The 21,522-nt window shown below is 42.7% G+C and overlaps 2 protein-coding genes across 15 annotated transcripts in view; one reads left to right on the top strand and one right to left on the bottom strand.

Annotated features, from left to right (window-relative positions):
* The window catches only part of Kdm1a (lysine demethylase 1A), a 65,010-nt gene extending 49,227 nt beyond the window's left edge, over positions 1 to 15,783 (top strand). For both annotated transcript variants that reach the window (XM_074081036.1, XM_074081035.1), the window contains 6 exons: positions 9,135 to 9,267; positions 11,326 to 11,513; positions 12,090 to 12,204; positions 13,576 to 13,703; positions 14,252 to 14,398; positions 15,277 to 15,783. In XM_074081036.1, the coding sequence (XP_073937137.1) occupies positions 9,135 to 9,267; positions 11,326 to 11,513; positions 12,090 to 12,204; positions 13,576 to 13,703; positions 14,252 to 14,398; positions 15,277 to 15,462 (897 nt within the window). In that variant the 3' untranslated portion in view covers positions 15,463 to 15,783. The remainder of the gene's footprint in view (positions 1 to 9,134; positions 9,268 to 11,325; positions 11,514 to 12,089; positions 12,205 to 13,575; positions 13,704 to 14,251; positions 14,399 to 15,276) is intronic.
* A 1,276-nt stretch (positions 15,784 to 17,059) lies between these two features.
* Positions 17,060 to 21,522, bottom strand: part of Luzp1 (leucine zipper protein 1) — a 76,059-nt gene continuing 71,596 nt past the window's right edge. For all 13 annotated transcript variants that reach the window (XM_074081030.1, XM_074081033.1, XM_020156781.2 and 10 more), the window contains one exon: positions 17,060 to 21,053. In XM_074081030.1, coding sequence (XP_073937131.1) covers positions 20,898 to 21,053 — 156 coding nt within the window. In that variant the 3' untranslated portion in view covers positions 17,060 to 20,897. The remainder of the gene's footprint in view (positions 21,054 to 21,522) is intronic.

The following is a 21,522-nucleotide window of genomic DNA, read 5'->3' as shown; positions in this document are numbered from 1 at the left end:
TGGAGTAACAGTCTTTTGGGTATATCCCCAAGAGTGGTATTGCTGTATCAAATGGTAGATCGATGTCCAGCTTTTTAAGTAGCCTCCAAATTTTTTTCCAGAGTGGTTGTACTAGTCTACATTCCCACCAACAGTGTAAGAGGGTTCCTTTTTCCCCGCATCCTCGCCAACACCTGTTGTTGCTGGTGTTGCTGATGATGGCTATTCTAACAGGGTTGAGGTGGAATCTTAGCGTGGTTTTAATTTGCATTTCCTTTATTGCTAGAGATGGTGAGCATTTTTTCATGTGTTTTCTGGCCATTTGAATTTCTTCTTTTGAGAAAGTTCTGTTTAGTTCACATGCCCATTTCTTTATTGGTTCATTAGTTTTGGGAGAATTTAGTTTTTTAAGTTCCCTATATATTCTGGTTATCAGTCCTTTGTCTGATGTATAGTTGGCAAATATTTTCTCCCACTCTGTGGGTGTTCTCTTCAGTTTAGAGACCATTTCTTTTGATGAACAGAAGCTTTTTAGTTTTATGAGGTCTCATTTATCTATGCTATCTCTTAGTTGCTGTGCTGCTGGGGTTTCATTGAGAAAGTTCTTACCTATACCTACTAACTCCAGAGTACTTCCTATTCTTTCTTGTATCAACTTAAGAGTTTGGGGTCTGATATTAAGATCCTTGATCCATTTTGAGTTAATCTTGGCATAGGGTGATATACATGGATCTAGTTTCAGTTTTTTGCAGACTGCTAACCAGTTTTCCCAGCAGTTTTTGTTGAAGAGGCTGCTATTTCTCCATCGTATATTTTTAGCTCCTTTGTCAAAGATAAGTTGCTCATAGTTGTGTGGCTTCATATCTGGATCCTCTATTCTGTTCCACTGGTCTTCATGTCTGTTTTTGTGCCAGTACCATGCTGTTTTTATTGTTATTGCTTTGTAATATAGTTTGAAGTCAGGTATTGTGATACCTCCTGCATTGTTCTTTTGACTGAGTATTGCCTTGGCTATTCGTGGCCTCTTGTGTTTCCATATAAATTTAACAGTAGATTTTTCAATCTCTTTAATGAATGTCATTGGAATTTTGATGGGAATTGCATTAAACATGTAGATTACTTTAGGGAGTATCGACATTTTTACTATGTTGATTCTACCAATCCATGAGCATGGGAGATCTCTCCACTTTCTATAGTCTTCCTCAATCTCTTTCTTCAGAAGTGTATAGTTTTCCTTGTAGAGGTCTTTCACATCTTTTGTTAGGTTTACACGTAGGTATTTGATTTTTTTTTGAGGCTATTGTAAATGGAATTGTTTTCATACATTCTTTTTCCGTTTGCTCATTGTTAGTGTATAGAAATGCTAATGATTTTTCTATGTTGATTTTATATCCTGCTACCTTGCTATAGCTATTGATGATGTCTAGAAGCTTCTGAGTAGAGTTTTTTGGGTCTTTAAGGTATAGGATCATGTCGTCTGCAAATAGGGATATTTTGACAGTTTCTTTACCTTTTTGTATTCCTTTTATTCCTTCTTCTTGCCTAATTGCTCTGGCTAGGAATTCCAGTACTATGTTGAATAGGAGTGGAGATAGTGGGCATCCTTGTCTGGTTCCTGATTTTAGAGGGAATGGTTTCAGTTTTTCTCCGTTAAGTATAATGCTGGCTGTAGGTTTGTCATATATAGCTTTTATAATGTTGAGGAACTTTCCTTCTATTCCTAGTTTTCTTAGAGCTTTTATCATGAAATGATGTTGGATCTTATCAAAGGCTTTTTCTGCATCTATTGAGATGATCAAGTGGTTTTTGTCTTTGCTTCTGTTAATGTGGTTTATTACGTTTATTGATTTTCGTATGTTGAACCACCCCTGCATCCCTGGGATGAAGCCTACTTGGTCGTGGTGAATAATCTTTTTGATGTGTTGCTGAATTCGGTTTGCCATTATTTTGTTGAGGATTTTTGCATCAATGTTCATTAAGGAGATTGGCCTATAGTTCTCCTTTTTGGAGGTGTCTTTGCCTGGTTTTGGGATAAGTGTAATACTGGCTTCATAAAATGTGTTTGGCAGTTTTCCTTCCCTTTCTATTTCGTGGAACAGTTTAAGGAGGGTTGATATCAGTTCTTCTTTAAAGGTCCTATAGAATTCAGCAGAGAATCCATCAGGTCCTGGACTTTTCTTTTTGGGGAGACTCTTGATTGCTGCTTCAATTTCATTTTGTGTTATAGGTCTATTCAGGTGATTAATTTCCTCTTGGTTCAGTTTTGGATGATCATATGTATCTAGAAATCTGTCCATTTCTTTTAGATTTTCAAATTTATTTGGATATAGGTTCTCAAAGTAGTCTCTGATGATTTCCTGGACTTCCATGGTGTTTGTTGTTATCTCCCCTTTTGCATTCCTAATTCTACTAATTTGGGTTTTTTCTCTCCTCATTTTAGTCAGGTTTGCCAGGGGTCTTTCGATCTTGTTTATTTTTTCAAAGAACCAACTTTTTGTTTCATTAATTCTTTGTATGGTTTTTTTGGTTTCTATTTCGTTGATTTCAGCTCTTATTTTTATTATTTCTTTCCTTCTATTTGTTTTGGGATTTGCTTGTTCTTGTTTTTCTAGGAGTTTGAGATGTATCATTAGGTCATTGATTTGGGATCTTTCAATCTTTTTAATATATGCATTCATGGCTATAAACTTTCCTCTCAAGACTGCCTTAGCTGTGTCCCATAGGTTCTGGTAGGTTGTGTTTTCATTTTCATTGACTTCCAGGAACTTTTTAATTTCCTCTTTTATTGCATCGATGATCCATTCTTCATTAAGTAATGAGTTATTTGGTTTCCAGCTGTTTGCATGTTTTTTGTCTTTACTTTTGCTGTTGAGTTCTACTTTTACTGCATTGTGGTCAGATATTATGCACAGTATTATTTCTATTTTCTTATATTTGCTGAGGCTTGCTTTGTGCCCTAGGATATGATCTATTTTGGAGAAGGTTCCATGGGCTGCTGAGAAGAATGTATATTGTGTAGAGGTTGGATGAAATGTTCTGTAGACATCTACTAGGTCCATTTGATCTATTGCATATTTTAGATCTTGGATTTCTTTATTGATTTTTTGTTGGGATGACCTATCTATTGATGATAATGGGGTGTTAAAGTCTCCCACAACCACTGTGTTGGCGTTTATATATGCTTTTAGGTCTTTCAGGGTATGTTTGATGAAATTGGGTGCATTGACATTGGGTGCATACAGATTGATGATTATTATTTCCTTTTGGTCTATTTCCCCTTTTATTAGTATGGAATGTCCTTCTTTATCTCGTTTGATCAATGTAGGTTTGAAGTCTACTTTGTCAGAGATAAGTATTGCTACTCCTGCCTGTTTTCGGGGGCCATTGGCTTGGTAAATCTTCTTCCAGCCTTTCATCCTAAGCATATGCTTATTTCTGTCGGTGAGATGAGTCTCCTGTAAGCAACAAATTGTTGGATCTTCTTTTTTAATCCATTTTGTCAAACCGTGTCTTTTGATGGGTGAATTAAGTCCATTAATATTAAGCATTAGTACTGATAGGTATGTGGTGATTCCTGTCATTTAGTTGTCTTAGTTGTTTGAAGGTTTGATTGTGTGTACCTAACTTGATGTTACTCTCTACTGTCTTGCTTTTTCTTATCCTGTGGTTTGGTGCTGCCTGCCTTTTCATGGTTAAGTTGGGTGTCACTTTCTGTGTGCAGGATCCCTTGCAGAATCTTTTGTAATGGTGGCTTTGTGGTCACATATTGTTTTAGTTTCTGCTTATCATGGAAGACTTTTATTGCTCCATCTATTTTGAATGATAGCTTTGCTGGGTAGAGTATCCTGAGGTTGAAGTTATTTTCATTCAGTGCCCGGAAGATCTCACCCCATGCTCTTCTTGCTTTTAATGTTTCTGTTGAGAAGTCTGCTGTGATTTTGATGGGTTTACCTTTGTATGTTACTTGTTTTTTCTCTCTTACAGCCTTCAATATTCTTTCCTTAGTTTCTAAACTTGTTTTAATGATGATATGTCGTGGAGTAGTTCTATTTTGATCTGGTCTGTGTGGTGTCCTGGAGGCTTCTTACATCTGTATGGGAATATCTTTCTCTAGATTTGGGAAATTTTCCGTTATTATTTTGTTGAATATATTACGCATTCCTTTCACTTGCACCTCTTCTCCTTCTTCGATGCCCATGATTCTCAAGTTTGGTCTTTTGATGGAGTCAGTGAGTTCTTGCATTTTCTTTTCACAGGTCTTGAGTTGTTTAATTAATAGTTCTTCGATTTTTCCTTTAATTACCATTTCATCTTCAAGTTCTGAGATTCTGTCTTCTGTTTGTTCTATTCTGCTGGATTGGCCTTCCGTTTTGTTTTGCAGTTCTGTTTCGTTCTTTTTTCTGAGGTTTTCCATATCCTGGCAGTTTTCTTCTTTAATGTTGTCTATTTTTGTCCTGAGTTCATTTATCCGTTTATTCTTTGTGTTCTCTCTTTCACTTTGGTGTTTATACAGTGCTTCTATGGTTTCCTTTATTTCTTCTTTTGCTTTTTCAAATTCTCTATTTTTATTGTCTTGGAATTTCTTGAGTGTCTCCTGTACATTTTGGTTGACCCTGTCCAGTATCATCTCTATAAAATTCTCACTGAGTACTTGTAGTATGTCTTCTTTTAAATTATTCTTGTGGGCTTCATTGGGTCCTTTGGCATAGTTTCTCTTCATTTTGTTGGAGTCTGGATCTGAGTTTCTGTTCTTTTCATTCCCCTCTGGTTCCTGTACTAATTTTTTGGTGTGGGGAAACTGGTTTCCCTGTTTTTTCTGTCTTCCCGTCATTGTCGTTGGTGTTGTTACTGTCCCTGTACTGTGTGCAATTAAGTATTTTCTAGCTTGTAATAATAACAATGGTAATATTTAGAATGGAAGGGTGAGCTGAGATGGAAAGCAAGAAGTTAAAGAAAAGGGGAAAACAAATATACAGACAAGAGGGAGAAAGCAGAACAAGGTATCAGACAAGAGAGTTTCAAAGGTATAAACAGGGAGTGTTAGTGTACTAATCGACAGTAAGCTGAACAGACATTAGAGAGACAGAGGATTGAAAATCAAAGATAAAAAAATAAAAAATAAGTAAATGAAAGAAATACCTATATATAAAATTGAATTAAAATAAAATGGAAAATAGAAAATTTAAAAAAAAACAAAAAACCAAAAAACTTCCAAGTTTATATGCAATGCAGTTTCAGTCTTAATAATTTGGGTGTCCGTCTCAATCTCCAGTCCTGGAGTTGGTGCCTCAGATGTTGTTCTGTAGTTGTCTCATCAAAGGGGATGCATAAAGTAGAACAAAACTACACACTCACACACACACACACACACACACACACACACACACACACACAAAAGCCCCACCAAGTGTCCCAAGTTCAAATGCAATACAGTTTCAGTAAGTTTTTCGGCTTGCAGGTGTAATTCAGTTGTTCTTTCATCAAAGGTAGGGAGAAAAAGAAAAAAAAGCGTCTGGAGGCAGTTCTGAGAGTGGTATCTGCAACTGTGGCTTGCCTGCCTGCTGCTCTCAGCCTGTAGCTGGCGGTGTTATTTATGCAGATCTCTGGGGTGAGCTTAGCACTCACCTGGTCCCACAGGCTTTGTTTGCTCAGAGTTCTCCTGTACGGGAGCCTCTGCTACAGGCTTTCCCCTTTCCAAACACTGGGAAAGGTGACACTGCCCCGCGTTGTCAGGCCTGCATGTTTATTTACAGTTCACGTGGGAAGTGGGTCTTCCCCCCTCTCCTCTTAAGTTTTCCTCCCACTGCCACTTTCAGAAGCTTTCCTGCTCCTGCTTACTGGGCCGTGCTGCTGCTCCTGCTTACTGGGCCGTGCTGCTGCTCCTGCCAGCCGCCATGTTTGTTTACAGTTCACGTGGGAAGTGGGTCTTCCCTCTCCTGTGGAGTTTTTCTCCCTCCTCCACTCTCACAAGCTTCCCCGCTCCTGGTTGCTAGGTGCGCGCCCCGCTCCTGGTTGCTAGGTGCGCGCCCCGCTCCCACCACAGGCTCTCCGGCCCGCCCCACATTTTCTTAATCCATTCATCAGTTGTAAGGTTCAGGTATTGTGAATAATGCTTCAATAAACACCGGTGTGCAAGTGTCTTTATTGTATCCTGACTTACATTCGTTCCGGTATATGCCTGTGAGTGGCATTGCTGGATCATGTGGCAGCTTTGTTTTTAGATTTTGAGACCCTCCATACTGCTTTCCATAGAGGGGGCACTAATTCCCATTCCCATCAACAGTGGACAAGGTTCCTTTTCCCCCAAATCCCTGCCAGTGATTGTCGTGTTCTTAATGATAGCCATTCCAACAGGATTGAGGTGTAATTTTAACGTGGTTTTGATTTCCTTTTCCTTTATGGTCAGAGATGTTGAACATTTCTTCATGTGCTTTTGGCCATTTGGACTTCTTCCTTTGAAAAATTTCTGAATAGTTCATTTGCCCATTTCTTCATGGGATCATTGATTTTTTTCAGAGTTTACTTTTTTAGCTCCCTGTAAATTTTGATTATGAATCCCTTGTCAGATATAACTGGCAAAGATTTTCTCCCTTTCTGTGGGCTGTGTCTTTAGTCTGGTGACTGTTTCCTTTCCTTTGCAGAAGGTTTGTAGCTGCATGCAGTCCCATTTGTCAATACTTCCTCATAATTGCCGGAACTGTTGGAGCCATTTAGGAAGTCATTGCCTATGCCTATGTGTTCCAGTGTATTCCCCTCTCTTTCCTGAAGTAGTTTCAAAGTTTCAGGCCTTATATTAAGGTCTTTGACCCACTTTTTGTGCAGGGTGACAGACATGGATCTTCAGTCTTCTACGTGCATTGTCATTGTTGTGCATATCAGTAGTTTATTCCTTTTTATTATGTAGTAGAATTCCATTGTGTGGATGGACTACTTATGAATGGATTGTTTATCCATTCACTGGTGTACTGACAAGCATTTGGGTGGTTTCCATTTTTTGGCTATTATTGAAGCTTCTATGAATGCCCACATCTTTCTGTTGGGCAAATACTGTGGAGTAGAATTTCTGGATCTTGTAGAAAGATTTTTAACTTTATAAGAAATTTCCAAACTGCTTTCCAGATTGCCTTCTCACCAGCAGTATATGGACGTTCCATTCGCTTCACATCCTCAGCAACACTGGGTAGTGCCAGTCTCTAGAATGTTACCCATTTTAGGCTCCTTGCCAGCTGGTGATGTAGGGCATTTCTTCAGGTGCTCATCAGCTGGTTGTGTCTCTTTTGGTGAAATGTTTTCACTTTTTTTTTTTTTTTACCCATTTAAAAAGTCTGGTTGACTGCTTGTTGGTGAATTGTAAGAGCACATTATGTTCTTTAAACTCTTGCCAAAAGTTGTTTGTCAGACTTAAGCTTTGCAAATCTTTCCAGTAGTCTTCGCCTTGCCCTTTTGTTTTCTAAGTGATGTCTTTCAAAGAACATAGTCCTAGAAGTCCTACTGAGAGACTTTTCTTTTAGACTTTGTGTTTCTTTTTGATTTTTCTTTTTTGTTGTTGGTTCTAGGATTGAACCCAGGGCCTCGTACATGCTAAGTGCGTGTTCTACCACAAAGCTACACCTCTGGCCTCTTATTTGTGCTTTTTATATCCTGGAAAATCACTTATGTTATCTGACTTAATAAAAATTTTCTCTATTCCAGAGGTTTTGTGGGTTTAGCTCCAAGCTATAGCTCTATAATCCATTTTGAGTTAACTTCCATGTATAGTAAGAGGTAAGGGTAGGGTTCATCTTTTTCCATGTAATTCAAATTATTCCAGCATCATCCTTTTCTTTATGTGTTGGCACTTTTGTTGAAAATCAACTGACCGTGTAATTGTGAGTCTATAGTTAAGTCTTAAAATCAGGTAATATACGTTCTACAACTTTGTTCTTTTTTGAAATTATTTTGGTTATTGTTAGGTGTTTTGTATTTTCATAAAAATTTTATAGTCACCTTGTCAGTTTCTAAGAAAAAAAACTTTCTGGGATTTTTATTAAGAACACAGCAAATCTCTAGATCAATTTAAGATGAATTTGAGTCTTCTGATCCTTGAATATGGCATACCTCCCTGTTGATTTGGATTTTGTCTCAGCAGTGTTTTAAGAGTTCCTGGTATGCGAGGCTTACCCACTGTATGGTAAATGTCCTTTAAATGTGATTTTTATCCAAGGCTGCTTGGATATCGAATGGGCCAATCTTTAAATCTGAAACTTGGTCAGACTTAAGACACTATAGAAGTAAATTTTACTTACTGCCTATTTTAGTTTTCATCCTGTGCTTCTCTAGTAAATTTAACTTCTTAATCTTTAGATGTATACCCTGTCATTCTTTAGTATTGAATAAAGTGTTAGACTTGTCAGTGATAAAAATATTTCAGTTACCCATTCCTTTATAGTTTTTCATGTAAATACTAAATTAGGCCCTTCTAGTCATTGATTTATCATTTGACCTTTCCTTACATATCTGTTTATAATAGTACTGGATTTTTAATGTAGGCGATTTCAGCTGGTTAGTATGGAACAGACAAGTCAGTCACAAAGAAGTGAGAGTTTTGCTGCCAGCCCAATTTTTAAAATCTAATTCCTAAGGATTATGATACATTTCCCCAAGAATTTCGTGAAATTAGAAATACTAGCCTTCAAAAGTTTTTCTATATAGAAAATTTTTCAGTAAATTCAAAGAAATAAGGTCATTTGGGTGGTTCTTAAACTCCAGGCCCAGTCTGGACTCCTTACTATGTGGTTTATCTTGGGCCTCTCTTTATAACCCTGGGTTGCCTTCACCCAGTTTTACGAACTCTAGTTTTGGAAATTTGCCTCAGCTTTAAAATCTGTAAGTTTAAGGAATATAAATGGATTTTGCTCTTAAGTAAAAGAAAATGTAATTAGGACAGTGAATCTGATACTCTCCTAATCTGTAATGCATTTAGAGGTCAGTAAGTGAACTTTTGGGCTTTCTGATCCAATTTCCACACCCTCCCCCATGGGTGGTTTGGATTTGGTGGTGTGGGACTGTGTGATGAAAACTCTGTAAGGAAAACCAGACTCCCTTTAATCTCACTGCCCAAGAGACTAGGGACATGTTTTTTCTTTTCCCTTCATTTCCTTTTCTTTCCTTGTTAGGATGATGACTTTGAGTTTACTGGCAGCCACTTGACAGTGAGGAATGGGTACTCATGCGTGCCAGTGGCTTTGGCTGAAGGCCTAGACATTAAGCTGAATACAGCAGTGCGACAGGTTCGCTACACAGCTTCAGGTATGTGACTGCTGTGCAGCTAATAAAGACTGCAGATGGAGCTCCTTACAGCATACTTGCCAACATTTTACAAGGCTCCTAGGGGAAACGATTGGGCCTATAGGAGACTGGAGGTCCTTTAACCCTCTTGTTCTATAAATCAGAACATTAAGAGTTTCCAATTTGTGTGTGTACTTGTACAGCATTAATGTAACAGCCAGTTACTTTGGGTCTAATTTTGCTAAGTTATATCCATAAATACACAATATAGGCCCTATGCCACCCCTTCTGTTTTAATATCAGCCTGTCTTTGGATTCATTCTGACTCTTCCTCTTCAGGGACTTTTTTGTTCAGCTGGTGCCTAGTTCTTGAGCAGTCCTGGTAGCAAGTTGACTTCAAAGATGGAATTGCTCTGTGATTTCTCTATCATTGCTGGTTTCAGGAGTGCAGAGAAGTCCTTTGGAATTGATAGCTTTGAACTTGTGAGGATAGCTCATCCCCTCCCCCTCTGAGGCCCATGTGACTGCTAGGCATGAGAGGTAGAGAAGAGTCCATCGGCTGAGGTCACCACAGCCACTGAGGCAGCTTGCCATTTAGTTTTCTCATCAAAGGTAACTTTTGGTGATGGTATTGAGAATGTCTGTGGCTTTAAGTAGTCTTTTATAGACAGATGGAGAACAGTGAGATAACTAGTCATTTTCTCTGGTTCTACAACCATAGAAAATGGGCATGTACTGAGTTCTTATACTTTTTTTTTTTTAGTTTGAACTCAGGACCTACACCTTAAGCCACAGCCCTTTTTTGTGATGGATTTTTTCAAGATAAGTTCTCTTGAACTGTTTGCCCAGGACTGGCTTCAAACAGCGATACTTGTGATCGCTGTCTCCTGAGTAGCTAGGATTACAGGTGTGAGCCACCAATGCCCAGCCTGAGTTCTCATACTTATTTTGAGCTGTACACATACATTATATACACTGTATGATGGCATATATTATATATAACATATATACATATATATATATACATACATATATATACGTATATATATGTATATATATATATACATACATATACGTATGTATATATATATATACGTATATATACGTATATATATGTATATATATATAATTATATAAGTAAACATTCATTTACAAAAACACCAATGAAACGGCCGGGTATGATAAGGTATGCCTGTAATCCCATCTCCTGGGAGGCATAGATAGGAGGATCCTAGTCCAAGGCAGCCAAGACAAAAATAAGAGACTCAGATGGTTGTTGTGGTGACTGACACATACAATCCTAGCTACTCAGGAGTGGAGATTGGGAGGATCACTGTTAAGACCAGCCTGGGCAAAAAGTTTGTGAGAGCCCATCTCAACCAAAAAAAAAAAAAGCTGGGTGTGCTAGCCTATGCCTGTCATCCCAGCTACAAGGGAAGCACAAATAGGAGGATCAATGTCCAGACCAGCCTAGGCATAAAGTGAGACCCTATCTCAATAATAGGGAAAGCAAAAAGGGCTGGGGGTGTGGCTCAAATTATATGCCTGCCTAGCAAGCATTTGGCCCTGAGTTACTCCCTTTATCACCTCCTTCCTCCCCGCCCCCAAAAAAAAATGAGGTAAAATAGTGACATCATTTCTGAGGTCAGCTTTAAGCAAATGAGGTCCTGACAAACTAAGCACTATGGTGCACTCTCAAAGAGCACTCTCTGCAGTTAGAGGCCAGGTCTTCTGCATCAGTGATCAGGCGGCTTCCCCACGTGGAAAGGCGTTGGTTTACTAGAGACAAACACTTTACTCTTGATTTTGATGTAAGTTTCTTAACTTCGGTAAGTGGTAAGAACCTTTCACATGGAGACGAAGGTCAGAACTCCACACACACCAGAAGGCTTTAAATCCCGAAGTTTGTAGCCTGTGCAGCCTCAGACTCACTTCTCCATTTTTCTGTGTGAAATGAGTAGACCCTGGCTCACAAAACTAGAGGAAATGGCATGGAGACCTGTTGTGCGCCAGGTGCTCAGCACCCTCCTTCATGCTGTCCTCATAACCAATAAAAGTCTCTCCTACCTCCCTCTCCAGGATGTGAAGTCATTGCTGTGAACACTCGCTCCACCAGTCAGACCTTTATTTATAAGTGTGACGCGGTTCTCTGTACCCTTCCCCTGGGTGTGTTGAAGCAGCAGCCACCTGCTGTTCAGTTTGTGCCACCTCTTCCTGAGTGGAAAACGTCTGCTGTCCAAAGGATGGGATTTGGCAACCTTAACAAGGTGACATGCTACTGGGTCCCTCCCTCTGAACTCCTGATAGCATGCTTTTGGTTGTGCTTGCCTGTGCTCTCAGCTGCCTCTGATCAAGGCCTCAGAACCTGATTATATTCTGTAGCATCCATAATCACTCAGTCATAGAGGATCATTTTGCAAACCCAAACCTACACAATGATGGAGAATCATCAGTGTTCTAACAAGTCCTTCTATAACAGGGATCTCCGGCTTGAGAATTCTTAGAAGTACTCAGCAAGCCAGGCACTGGCAGCTCACATTTGTAATCCTAGCTACTCAGGAGGCGGAGATCAGGAAGATTGCAGTTTGAAGCCAGCCCCAGGCAAATAGTTCATGAGACCCTATCTTAAAAAAAAACCTTTCACAGAAAAGGGCTGGTGGAGTGGCTCAAGGTGTAGGCCCTGAGTTCAAGCCCCAGTACTGCAAAAAAAAAAAAAAGGAACTCAACTCAGTAAGTACTTCTAAGAAAGAAGTACTTCCTGTTGGGGCATAGCATTGCATTGCTTCAAGATACCCATGTTGTGTGAGACTTGTCACCAGCTCACATGCTCCTTCTCCTGGTAGGTGGTGCTGTGTTTTGACCGAGTGTTCTGGGACCCAAGTGTTAATCTGTTCGGGCATGTTGGCAGCACGACTGCCAGCAGGGGTGAGCTCTTCCTCTTCTGGAACCTGTACAAAGGTAACTGCTTTCTAGTTTTCATGTCCTCTCATATCCTTACAGAATTAGGGGTTTTTCAAACCTCTGTGCCTTAATTTTTCTTTTCATTCAATTAGCAATTCTTAAAATCTGTTTGAGGTGTCAGGAGAGAGCACATAGAGTCATCTTAGCCAGAGGGACAGGCTCAGAGAGGCTTCCTGGAAGGGGACTTACATTCTACATTCTTGGGCCTTGCAACTGGTCCGTCTCATATTCAGTTATTTTCACCTGTGATTGATCTGCTCTTAACTCTATATAGATGCAAAGAAAGTATTTATAGCCTACCTTGCTCCAAGAAAAGGCTCCAGAACCAACATTGTGTGGGTTATGGCTTTGACAGTGGGGCCACACACTGACCTGCCTTGCCTCCTGCCGCCTTCCTCCAGGTTTCTGACTCCAGAGTGCTGCTTTGTTCCCTGTGCTGTTCTCTCACAGCAGCTCAGTGTTTTTCCCTTCCTCCATCCAGGCCCATCAGACCTTGTCAGAGTCGGGCCCATGGTGTCTCCTAGATCTGCACACTCCTTTCCCACTGTCCAGCCCCCAGCTCTAGGCATACATGTGCTCTCCAATCCTGGACAGTGCTTTCTAGTCAGGGTGTTTTCATGTACTGTGACCTGGGCCCAAGGTGCCTTTTTTTTTTTTTTTTTTTAATTACTCTTTCCCTTCCTAACCTGACTCATTGTACTCATCCTTCAGGTCTTACATTGAGTGTATTTGAAAAGGGCCTTTTTAGGCCTGCCTTAGCAGCCTAGCAAGCACAAAGCTGAGTCTGACCCAAAGACATTTCAGGACACACGTGTTCCCAACTGCCTGGAATCTGAATTAAGTCCCTATTTTCTTTTTCATGTAACGATCGAAGTTCACAATTATGTCTGTGTGGTTATTTTCCTGTTGTTGTAATGAAATATAGTGTATGTCTTTTCTGTTTCCAAGATCTAGGTAGTCCTCTGCCTGTCCTAAAGTCTGTTGTGTGAATATTCACTAAATGGATGACTAAAACAGTGACGGGTGTCGAGGGGCTCATGGTAGCTAAAAGGAACATGACCATTGTCAGGCGGTTAGGGCTAGGAACTCTGCCTAAATACAGAGATGGTGCTCATTTCTGTCAGTCAAGGCTGCTGTGTGTTAAGTTGTAAGCTATGCAGTGCCTGAATCACACCTGACTCACTGTATTCTGCCAGTTTTAGCCAATTTCTGGGGATAGAGTTTAGAAACTAACTTGTTTGCATCATTTGAGTGGTGCTGCATTGCTCATCAAATTTCACAGCACTGAGAACAAAGCGTGGCCTGACAGGGAGGTTTTTGAGAAAACTTTGTAGAAAAACATTAGAATTGTTCTTTCTATCTCCCCAGCTCCAATACTATTGGCCCTCGTGGCAGGAGAAGCGGCGGGCATCATGGAGAACATAAGTGATGATGTGATCGTTGGCCGGTGCCTGGCCATTCTCAAAGGGATTTTTGGTAGCAGTGCAGTGCCCCAAGTAAGATGGTGGGGGACAAGCAAGGATCTGGCATACTTGACATGTTTGTGGCCTGAGTTCTTGGCCAGGATCCTTCCTGTTTCAGACTGGGGATGTGTGCTGGGTTTACATGAATTGTGTTGGGGCTCGTTATCCTTTTCCTCCCCCACCCCACCCCCAAGTTGGGAATCTGCAGGCTGCTAGATGCATGTCTCCTCTGCCTGTGAAGTCGCCCTAACCCTGCCTTTTTGATGAAGTGGCCAGACTCCAGTTGAAAACCTAGGAATTCTTAAGGAGATCCCAGTACTTTTTATTATTTAGGCCCACTCTTAATACTTTTTACCCATGTGATTTCTTTGAAACATAATCCACATGAATTTACAAAATAAAATAAAGATCAAGTGCTCCACACATCTCTTCTGATTCATAGAAAAGGCACCGTTGAGGCTTCTGGTCATTTTGCCTCCCTGTGTCACCTGGCTCCCTTTTACATGTGTCCTGCCCACCACCACTGGGTTGGCCTGGTATCAGTAGCCAATAATGACTCTTGCTTATGGTTCTTCCTTTAGCCCAAGGAAACTGTGGTGTCACGTTGGCGTGCTGATCCCTGGGCCCGAGGCTCCTATTCCTATGTAGCTGCAGGATCATCTGGAAATGACTATGATTTAATGGCTCAGCCAATCACTCCTGGTCCCTCAATTCCAGGTGCCCCACAGGTGAGAAACTAAAAAACTCTGTCTGGGCCTATTTGGGAGGAGGCCAGGATCTCAGGGTAGAAATAATGTTGCTTTTTTAGATTTTTAGTGACTCTTACAGGTAACTAAGAGTAAAGGGAGGAGCCACATTTGTGTTTGATTTCCCCTATTTTTGGCTTTGTAAATATAGGCAGTCTACATTTAAAATAAGCGTCCAGAGCATGTACAAGTCAGTAACTTCTCAGTTTTTCCTCTTAAAAAACAAAACTCATTCTTAAATTGCACCTCATTTTGTATGGCTCCTAAGACTGTTACAGGGTCTCACGTGCAGTGATTGCCCGAGTAATAGCCCCGGGTCCTTCCTTATCTGGACTCTGCCAGGCCTGTTCCAAAGAGCAGGATTCTTCTCTGAACTGAGAGTGAAAATGTTCCTGAGCAAGGAGGAGTGTTCTAAGCTGGGCACCAGTGGCTCATACATGTAATCCTAGCTACTCAGGAGGCAGAGATCAGGAAGATTGCAGTTCCAAGGCAGCCTGGGCATCACAGAAAAGGACTGGTGGAATGGCTCAAGATGAAAGCCCTGAGTTCAAACCTCAGTACAGAAAAAAAAAAAGTTCTACTTTTTGTGGTTCACACTACTTAGGATCCCCCTCCTAGTCAATGGGTACTACATGAGGTCTGGGTGAGTAAGAACGGATGCACTTGGTAAGCGCACACACCCCTCTAGAAGTGAGTTTCCTTGTCCCCTTTCTATTCCTATCAATCAACTCTAGGAAAATGCTTACCAATAAACAGGTGGAATGATGAACGAGTAATTGGGGGAGGAGCACAGGTATTTGACATTTCAAACACAAAAATAAAGGTTTATTTGCAACCCCATTTTTTCCTTCCTGAAATAGCCAATCCCACGACTCTTCTTCGCTGGAGAGCATACAATCCGGAACTACCCAGCCACAGTCCATGGTGCTCTGCTGAGTGGGCTGAGAGAAGCAGGACGCATCGCAGACCAGTTCTTGGGAGCCATGTACACCCTGCCTCGCCAGGCCACACCAGGTGTCCCTGCACAGCAGTCTCCAAGCATGTGACAGATGCCTTCTGAAGGAACAGGCCTGGTATGTCTTTTGCCATGTAAGCAAAGCTCTTCTAGCAATACCAGATCCCACTGAGAAACTCCTGCCCTGGCACCAGGCTCAGCCAGCAGCTGCGGTGCTCCTGAGTCCATAATGGAGACTGGCTCCTTTGACTGACAGCACAGGGAGGAACCTGTCCACTACTTTGGAATTGTGTTCTTCATAAAGACAGAGGCAAGCAAGTGCTGCGAGATGTCTTAGTCTCTCAGTGTTTGGTGTTTTTTGTTTTTTTTTTTTTATATTTTGAGAATAAAACTTCATATAAAATGAGTCCTACCTTGTTTCATCTTTGGATTGTGTATTACTCCTTTGGAAATGCCAATTTTATCTTATAACAATAGTAATATTACATATTTTCTCCATGTTTAAATGAGGAGGATGTTCATATATAGGTAAATGGTTTGGTCAGGTAGGAAAATAAGGTTGGGGGAACCACTCATGCAGCAGTGGGCTTTCTTACCAGTGGGACTTGACTTCCTGCTGGCACTGTATGACGATGTGCCAAGAGGAGACCTGGGATGAATCAAGATAAAACAAGGCTCATACCAAAGTTTGGGCCTCTGGTTGACCTCTCTGCCTTTATTTCCAGTATGCTCACTTTCCAGTTCTGTTGATTGACTTGGGAAGTATTACAGAGAGGATCAAAGACAAGTAACTTAGCTCATATAACAAATACCATACGCTTAGTGGCTTAAAACAATAGAAAGCTAATCTAATCATTTTGCTTTTGCAGTGCTGGGCATGTAAGGCTAAGATGTGTGCTAAGTAGACATCTGCCACTGAGCTATATTCCCAACCAGACTGATGGCCATTTCATGTCCTTGTCGTTATCTTCTAGTGGCCTTGTGTATTGTCTCCCTCTGTAAGGCTACTTGTAGAATTCTTTAAGACCCACCTAGATATCTAGGAGAGTCTCCCATTTCAGCAGGAAGGGGACAGCAGTGTTCCTCCTAGGGCTCCTCGTAAACTAAGTACAAATGCACGTAGGAAACCACATTGTACTTGGGTTAGTCAGCTCCTTACAATTAGTCTAAATGAGGTTTTACTGAGGGACATTATACTTGAAGTCTAACTGGAAGATGTTTAGTCCTGGAACAGTGCCAGCAATAAAAAAAAAAAAAAAATCCACTGAAAAATATGTGACCATGATGGGAAGGTAAGACCTGCAAGGTGGAAAGTGTGTGTGTGCTGTAGAGTGCATCCTAGATCCGAATCCTGGCTCTGCCACCTGCGCTGTTACCTGAGGAGCGTCATTAGGATGTGTGGTCTCATCGGGGGGTGGTGCTTTTAGAAGTTTTTCTTTTTTAATAAATGGCACAGGCAGCTTAAGAGAAAGCTAGATGATCATTTTTGGTGGTAAGTCTAAAAATAAACTAACAAAGAAATGGCTGGGGATCCTAACTCTGGTTCATTTATGCTGGTTGTAGGCACAGCCTTCTCCAGGTTCACATTTCCAGTTCTTAGGTATTTTACCTGAACTAGTGAAATACACCAGCTGGACCAACACAAGGAAAACATCAACAAAACTGGCACCACTGACTCACACACGGAGCATGTGGAAATGAGGGAGCTTTATTGGTTACATATTGTGCTGCAGCGCCAATAGCATTAGAGCTGAAGGATACATGCAGACAGGCAGCTTCAACTACACACACGCACCCCAGGCGCCCTGAACTGCTGCCCATGGCACTGCCCTGGTTTCCCTAGGTTCTGGCCGCCTTGGTCCCGTGCTTAGAGCAGGAATGTAAAGCTGCTGCACCTAGACTCCAAGGGGCAGGGCGAGGCCTGAGCACCTGCCTGAGCAAGCACGTGTGGACCGACAGAGCCTGACGCCCCAGCAACGGGGCCTGTATAATGCAATAACAGTTTATTTGAGGGCTATCTTCCTAGCCCTCCCAATCTTTAAAATACAAAAAAATAGACTTTATTCTTTTAAAAATACATTCCATTCAGTACATGTTCTGAGCTGTGAAGCAGCAGGAAAATAGAGCCCCTTTCCTGTGATCTTGGTTGAGGCATGGAGGAGAACCCTGTGCCCACTTGGGATAGTCAGAATCCCTACAAGCAGCTCTTCCAAAGCAGTCTTGTCAGAGAAACAAAAGAAAACCACGCCAACAAAGGGAGCAGGGACCCAGCCTCTGGGTCTCTGTTCCTTCACTGGGAAGTGGCAGCACTGGGCACTGACCCACTAAACCTAAAGAACTAAAATCTGCCCCAGGAACACTATAGGCCCTGCCCCCAGCAGAGGGGCTGCCGGTGTGCAAGCTTGCCTGCAGCTGAGACTGGAGTCCTCGGCCCCACACAGATCACTTTAACCCACATGCTACTCAGAAGCAAACCTGCCACAGCTTTTTTGTTTCCAACCCCTGCAGCTTTCTCTCATCGTTTTAGAACCAGATTGGCAAGACAGAGTGGCAGGTGGGAGACACTAACTCCTGGCACTTAGCCAGTTCTACTTCCTCTAACCAAGCAGCTCTGCAGCACTAGGTTCCCCAGCTTTATGGGGAACTCCCATAGCCACACACCTGCTGCTACAATACAGAGTCAGAGCCAGGCTGCAGAAGAGGAGCACTTGTCTTAAGTGGGGTTATTGGCTGGGACCGAGGGAGTATTTGGTTTGTTTAGACAACTATTCAACTACCGGGTCTCTTCCTCAGAGGCTTCCTCCAGGACCCCTGATCATGAGCTCTGGGTCCAAATGGCCTCATTGTGGTTGCTTTTCAGAAATGTGCCTTTTAACTTTGGAATCTTAGAGTCAGCCAGCCAGCCATGTGAAGCCCAGAGGAACTGAGCCTCCAGCAGTCACTTGCTAGTACAAATGTTACTCTCTGCAATGGTGAGGACATTTAAAAATAACATCTACTTTACAGCGGTTCCACAAAGTATGCAGATTAAAGAGACAAATACTTATCCTGAAATAACTGTTACAATCAAATCCTATTGCACTCAGATTTCAAAATGGCAGTCCCCACACAGCTGTCCCTTTTCCACAGAACATTTTGAGAAGTGGCAGATGTTGGTGCTGCTGAAATGTGGAAAGAGCCAGACTTTGGCACCAGGAGCTACAGCACCAGAATCCAGGGCTCCAACACCCAAAGATGGAAATTATTTGCGAGATCTTTTGTGGCTTGGCACCCTTCTGTTTCCATCAGCAGAGAAAAGCCACAGATCGAATTTCCTATAACATCAGTTGACCACCATAGAGGTCAATTTCCTCTGAGCTCTCAGGGTTGCCAATTAGTGAAGAATGGCACAGAGCCACTTTTAAGGTCTGCAGCCTTGCGGGAGCAAGCTGAAAAGCAGCAGCAGAAAGAGATTCCCAAAGTGTGCATCTGAGTCCCGATGTGGAGAAAGAAAGGCAAGCCACATGACAATGCCTTTAGATTGGCAAAACTCCAGCGAACAGAAGTACGAGCAAGAAAGTCCTGTCCCTGAAAGAAAGGTAGGTGCTCCACACACCTCCTCGAGATGGCAGTCTGATGCAGACAAGGGCAGACATGTGCCCATGCTGAGTGGGGGTGGGAGAGGCCACTCACAATCATCCTGAGGAAGTCCTGAGTCTTCCCTGTCACCAGGAAATTAATAGGAGGCACAGGCATAGGAGATATGCAGACTGTTATGGAAGGTACATGGTCTGAAAGCCAGGGGTTATGTGTGGCACTGGCCTTTCCCAGTGCCACACATAACTAGGAAAGGCCAGTGCCACACACAGCCTCAGAGACCATCCAATCCCTTCACTTCACAGACCAGAAACAGAGGCTAGGGAGCTTGTCTGAGCTCATCCCCCATGAAAAAGAAATGTGAGGAAACGAGAAATCCTGTGGTCCAGAAAGACAACTGAAGGCAGGAGGGAAGATGCTCCCCAAAACCCAAAAGCAAGAACAGGCCTACACTGGACGGTGAAAACCAAAGGATCTTAGAATACCAGATTTAGGGTCCTTAGAGGTCATCTATTTCAAAGAACTCATTTTACAGATAGGGAAAACTGAAGCAGCTCCAGGACGATAATGACTCACCCAAGGTCACACAGCAAGGAAGCAGGCCTTGGGGGGAAAAAAAAACAGCTTTCCAGACTCCTGGCCTAATGCTCTTGCTGTGGATGTGAAGGCAACAGCATCTGCTTTATACAGGTAGCCATGGAGGGATCTCTTCTGGGGATTGACAGACTGTTACGGAAAAAGCAGTGCCAAGAATATACTGTTCTTTCTAACTTCCCCATATGGTTAGTATAAGGAAAACTAATCAATTTTTATTTATGTGGCTTCCTAAAAGGTTTGCTGCACTTTGAACTATAAATCCGAGGCCCTCAATAGGCAGGTTCAGTGACCATTCTTCCAGTGAATCATCTCATGACAGTCTACTTGCAGAGATCAGGGGACCTGCTTCTGCAGGAACATGTGAGCGTGGGAAATAAAGTGCAAGGCGTCCTCTACGGGAGATGGAGGAGGAGGACAGGAGAGAGCATTTAGTCCATGTCTTTCATGGGGCTATTGCTTGTGGAGTGGCTAAAGGGAAATCACTTCTTCCTGTTTGTTTTCTCCCTTGCTGGGCACTTCTAGAAGGCAGAGTATGCTGGCTCAGCCCAGCTCAGTCTAGGGATCTTCCCAAGGTGAGAACGATGAAGTCCAGCCACAAGAGAGAAGGCAGGTGATGCCAGCAGCATTACTGGTGCCCAGGAAAGGAGACCGCATGAGGCTTATGCACTTCTGAGTGCTTTTGGAGGGTGAGCAGAGGACTGGGTTGGTGGGTGGGTGTCACTCCTTTGGGCACCTGCATACGAAACTGATCAGCTAGGAGACAGGTTAGAGAAGTTTCAAACTAAGGGGAGAACTACAGTCCTTGGAGGCAGCACAGACCCCTTCTGTTGTCAAAGTCTGAGAAAAAGAACTCCCCAGGACAAGGAATGGAAGCTCCCTGTTTAGAGCTGGTGGCTGGTAACTAATTGTTCGTGAGTACTTCAGCTCTTGAGGCAAACAAGGAGCCAAGTGGATATGGTAAGGAGACAGAGAATCAGGGCATTAACAACACAGAAAAGGGGCTACTCTATGATACAGAACATCCCCAAGGAGCAGAGAAGAGCTTCCAGCTTCTGTGATATGGTGGTGGTGGTGGGGTTTCTATAGCTCCCATTTGGAGGACAGAGTGGTCCAGTGCTACCTTGGGAACAGGGACAAGGTGAGAGGACTCATGCATCAGGGAAATCTGGGTATGGGTGACTGTCGAGTTTGTAGTCTCTGACCCCCTCTGGCCAACTGGCAAAAATTACCTGAGCCACAGCCCAGCTCTCTTGTATCTATCCTGGTTAACTGGCCTTGGATCCTTCACAGAGCAGGAAGGTAGAAGACCTGAGAAGCAGGAGCAGAGGAGTCAGTAGACCTCACCCAGCTGGCTCAGTTTTCCTCAGCACAAGGCCTGGCAGGCCGTAGTCGTTCCTCGGCCCAGACTCGCCCAGGCTCTGGCAACTCCTGCTTCCCAGGCAGTTCAGGTTGCTCTGAGAAATTGTGCAGTGGTCTGCAGCCACCGAGTGCGCAGTCCTCACTTTCTTCCTGTGCCAATACATGACAAAAGTAAGAAAAGTAAGCTGCAGAAGACACCACAGTGAGGAATAAGACACCCTTACCCCCACCCCAATGGATCCCCTCTAGCCTGGCACAGGCAGAAAGACCACAGTGTAAGCACAAAGACACCTTTGCCTGAGTACAAGCTAACAAAAAAGTCCTTGGAAATCAGGGAACCAGCAGGATAGACCAGGAGGCTCACAAATGAACAGAAGCCTAACAGGACAGAGCCTGGAATGGGAGCACAGCGCAGTACCCCTAAACAGCAGCTAAGTAGCCCTTGAGTTCTGTGCATGCAGGCTGCATGCTTCTGGGGTGAAAGCCACTTCCTTGGTGGGAGGCAAAAGGGTGCTGAAGAGAAGGCCAAATGGCTCCTCTACGTCCCACCTGTGAACTACGCCTTCCCCCTTTTCTCGTGTCTGTCCCTCATCTGGAGTCTCTCCTCTCCGATGTCCAA

Source organism: Castor canadensis, chromosome 7, assembly GCF_047511655.1.
Source record: "Castor canadensis chromosome 7, mCasCan1.hap1v2, whole genome shotgun sequence".
In the NCBI taxonomy this organism is placed as follows: Eukaryota; Metazoa; Chordata; class Mammalia; order Rodentia; family Castoridae; genus Castor; species Castor canadensis.
This window is presented reverse-complemented; position numbering and strand designations above follow the sequence as displayed.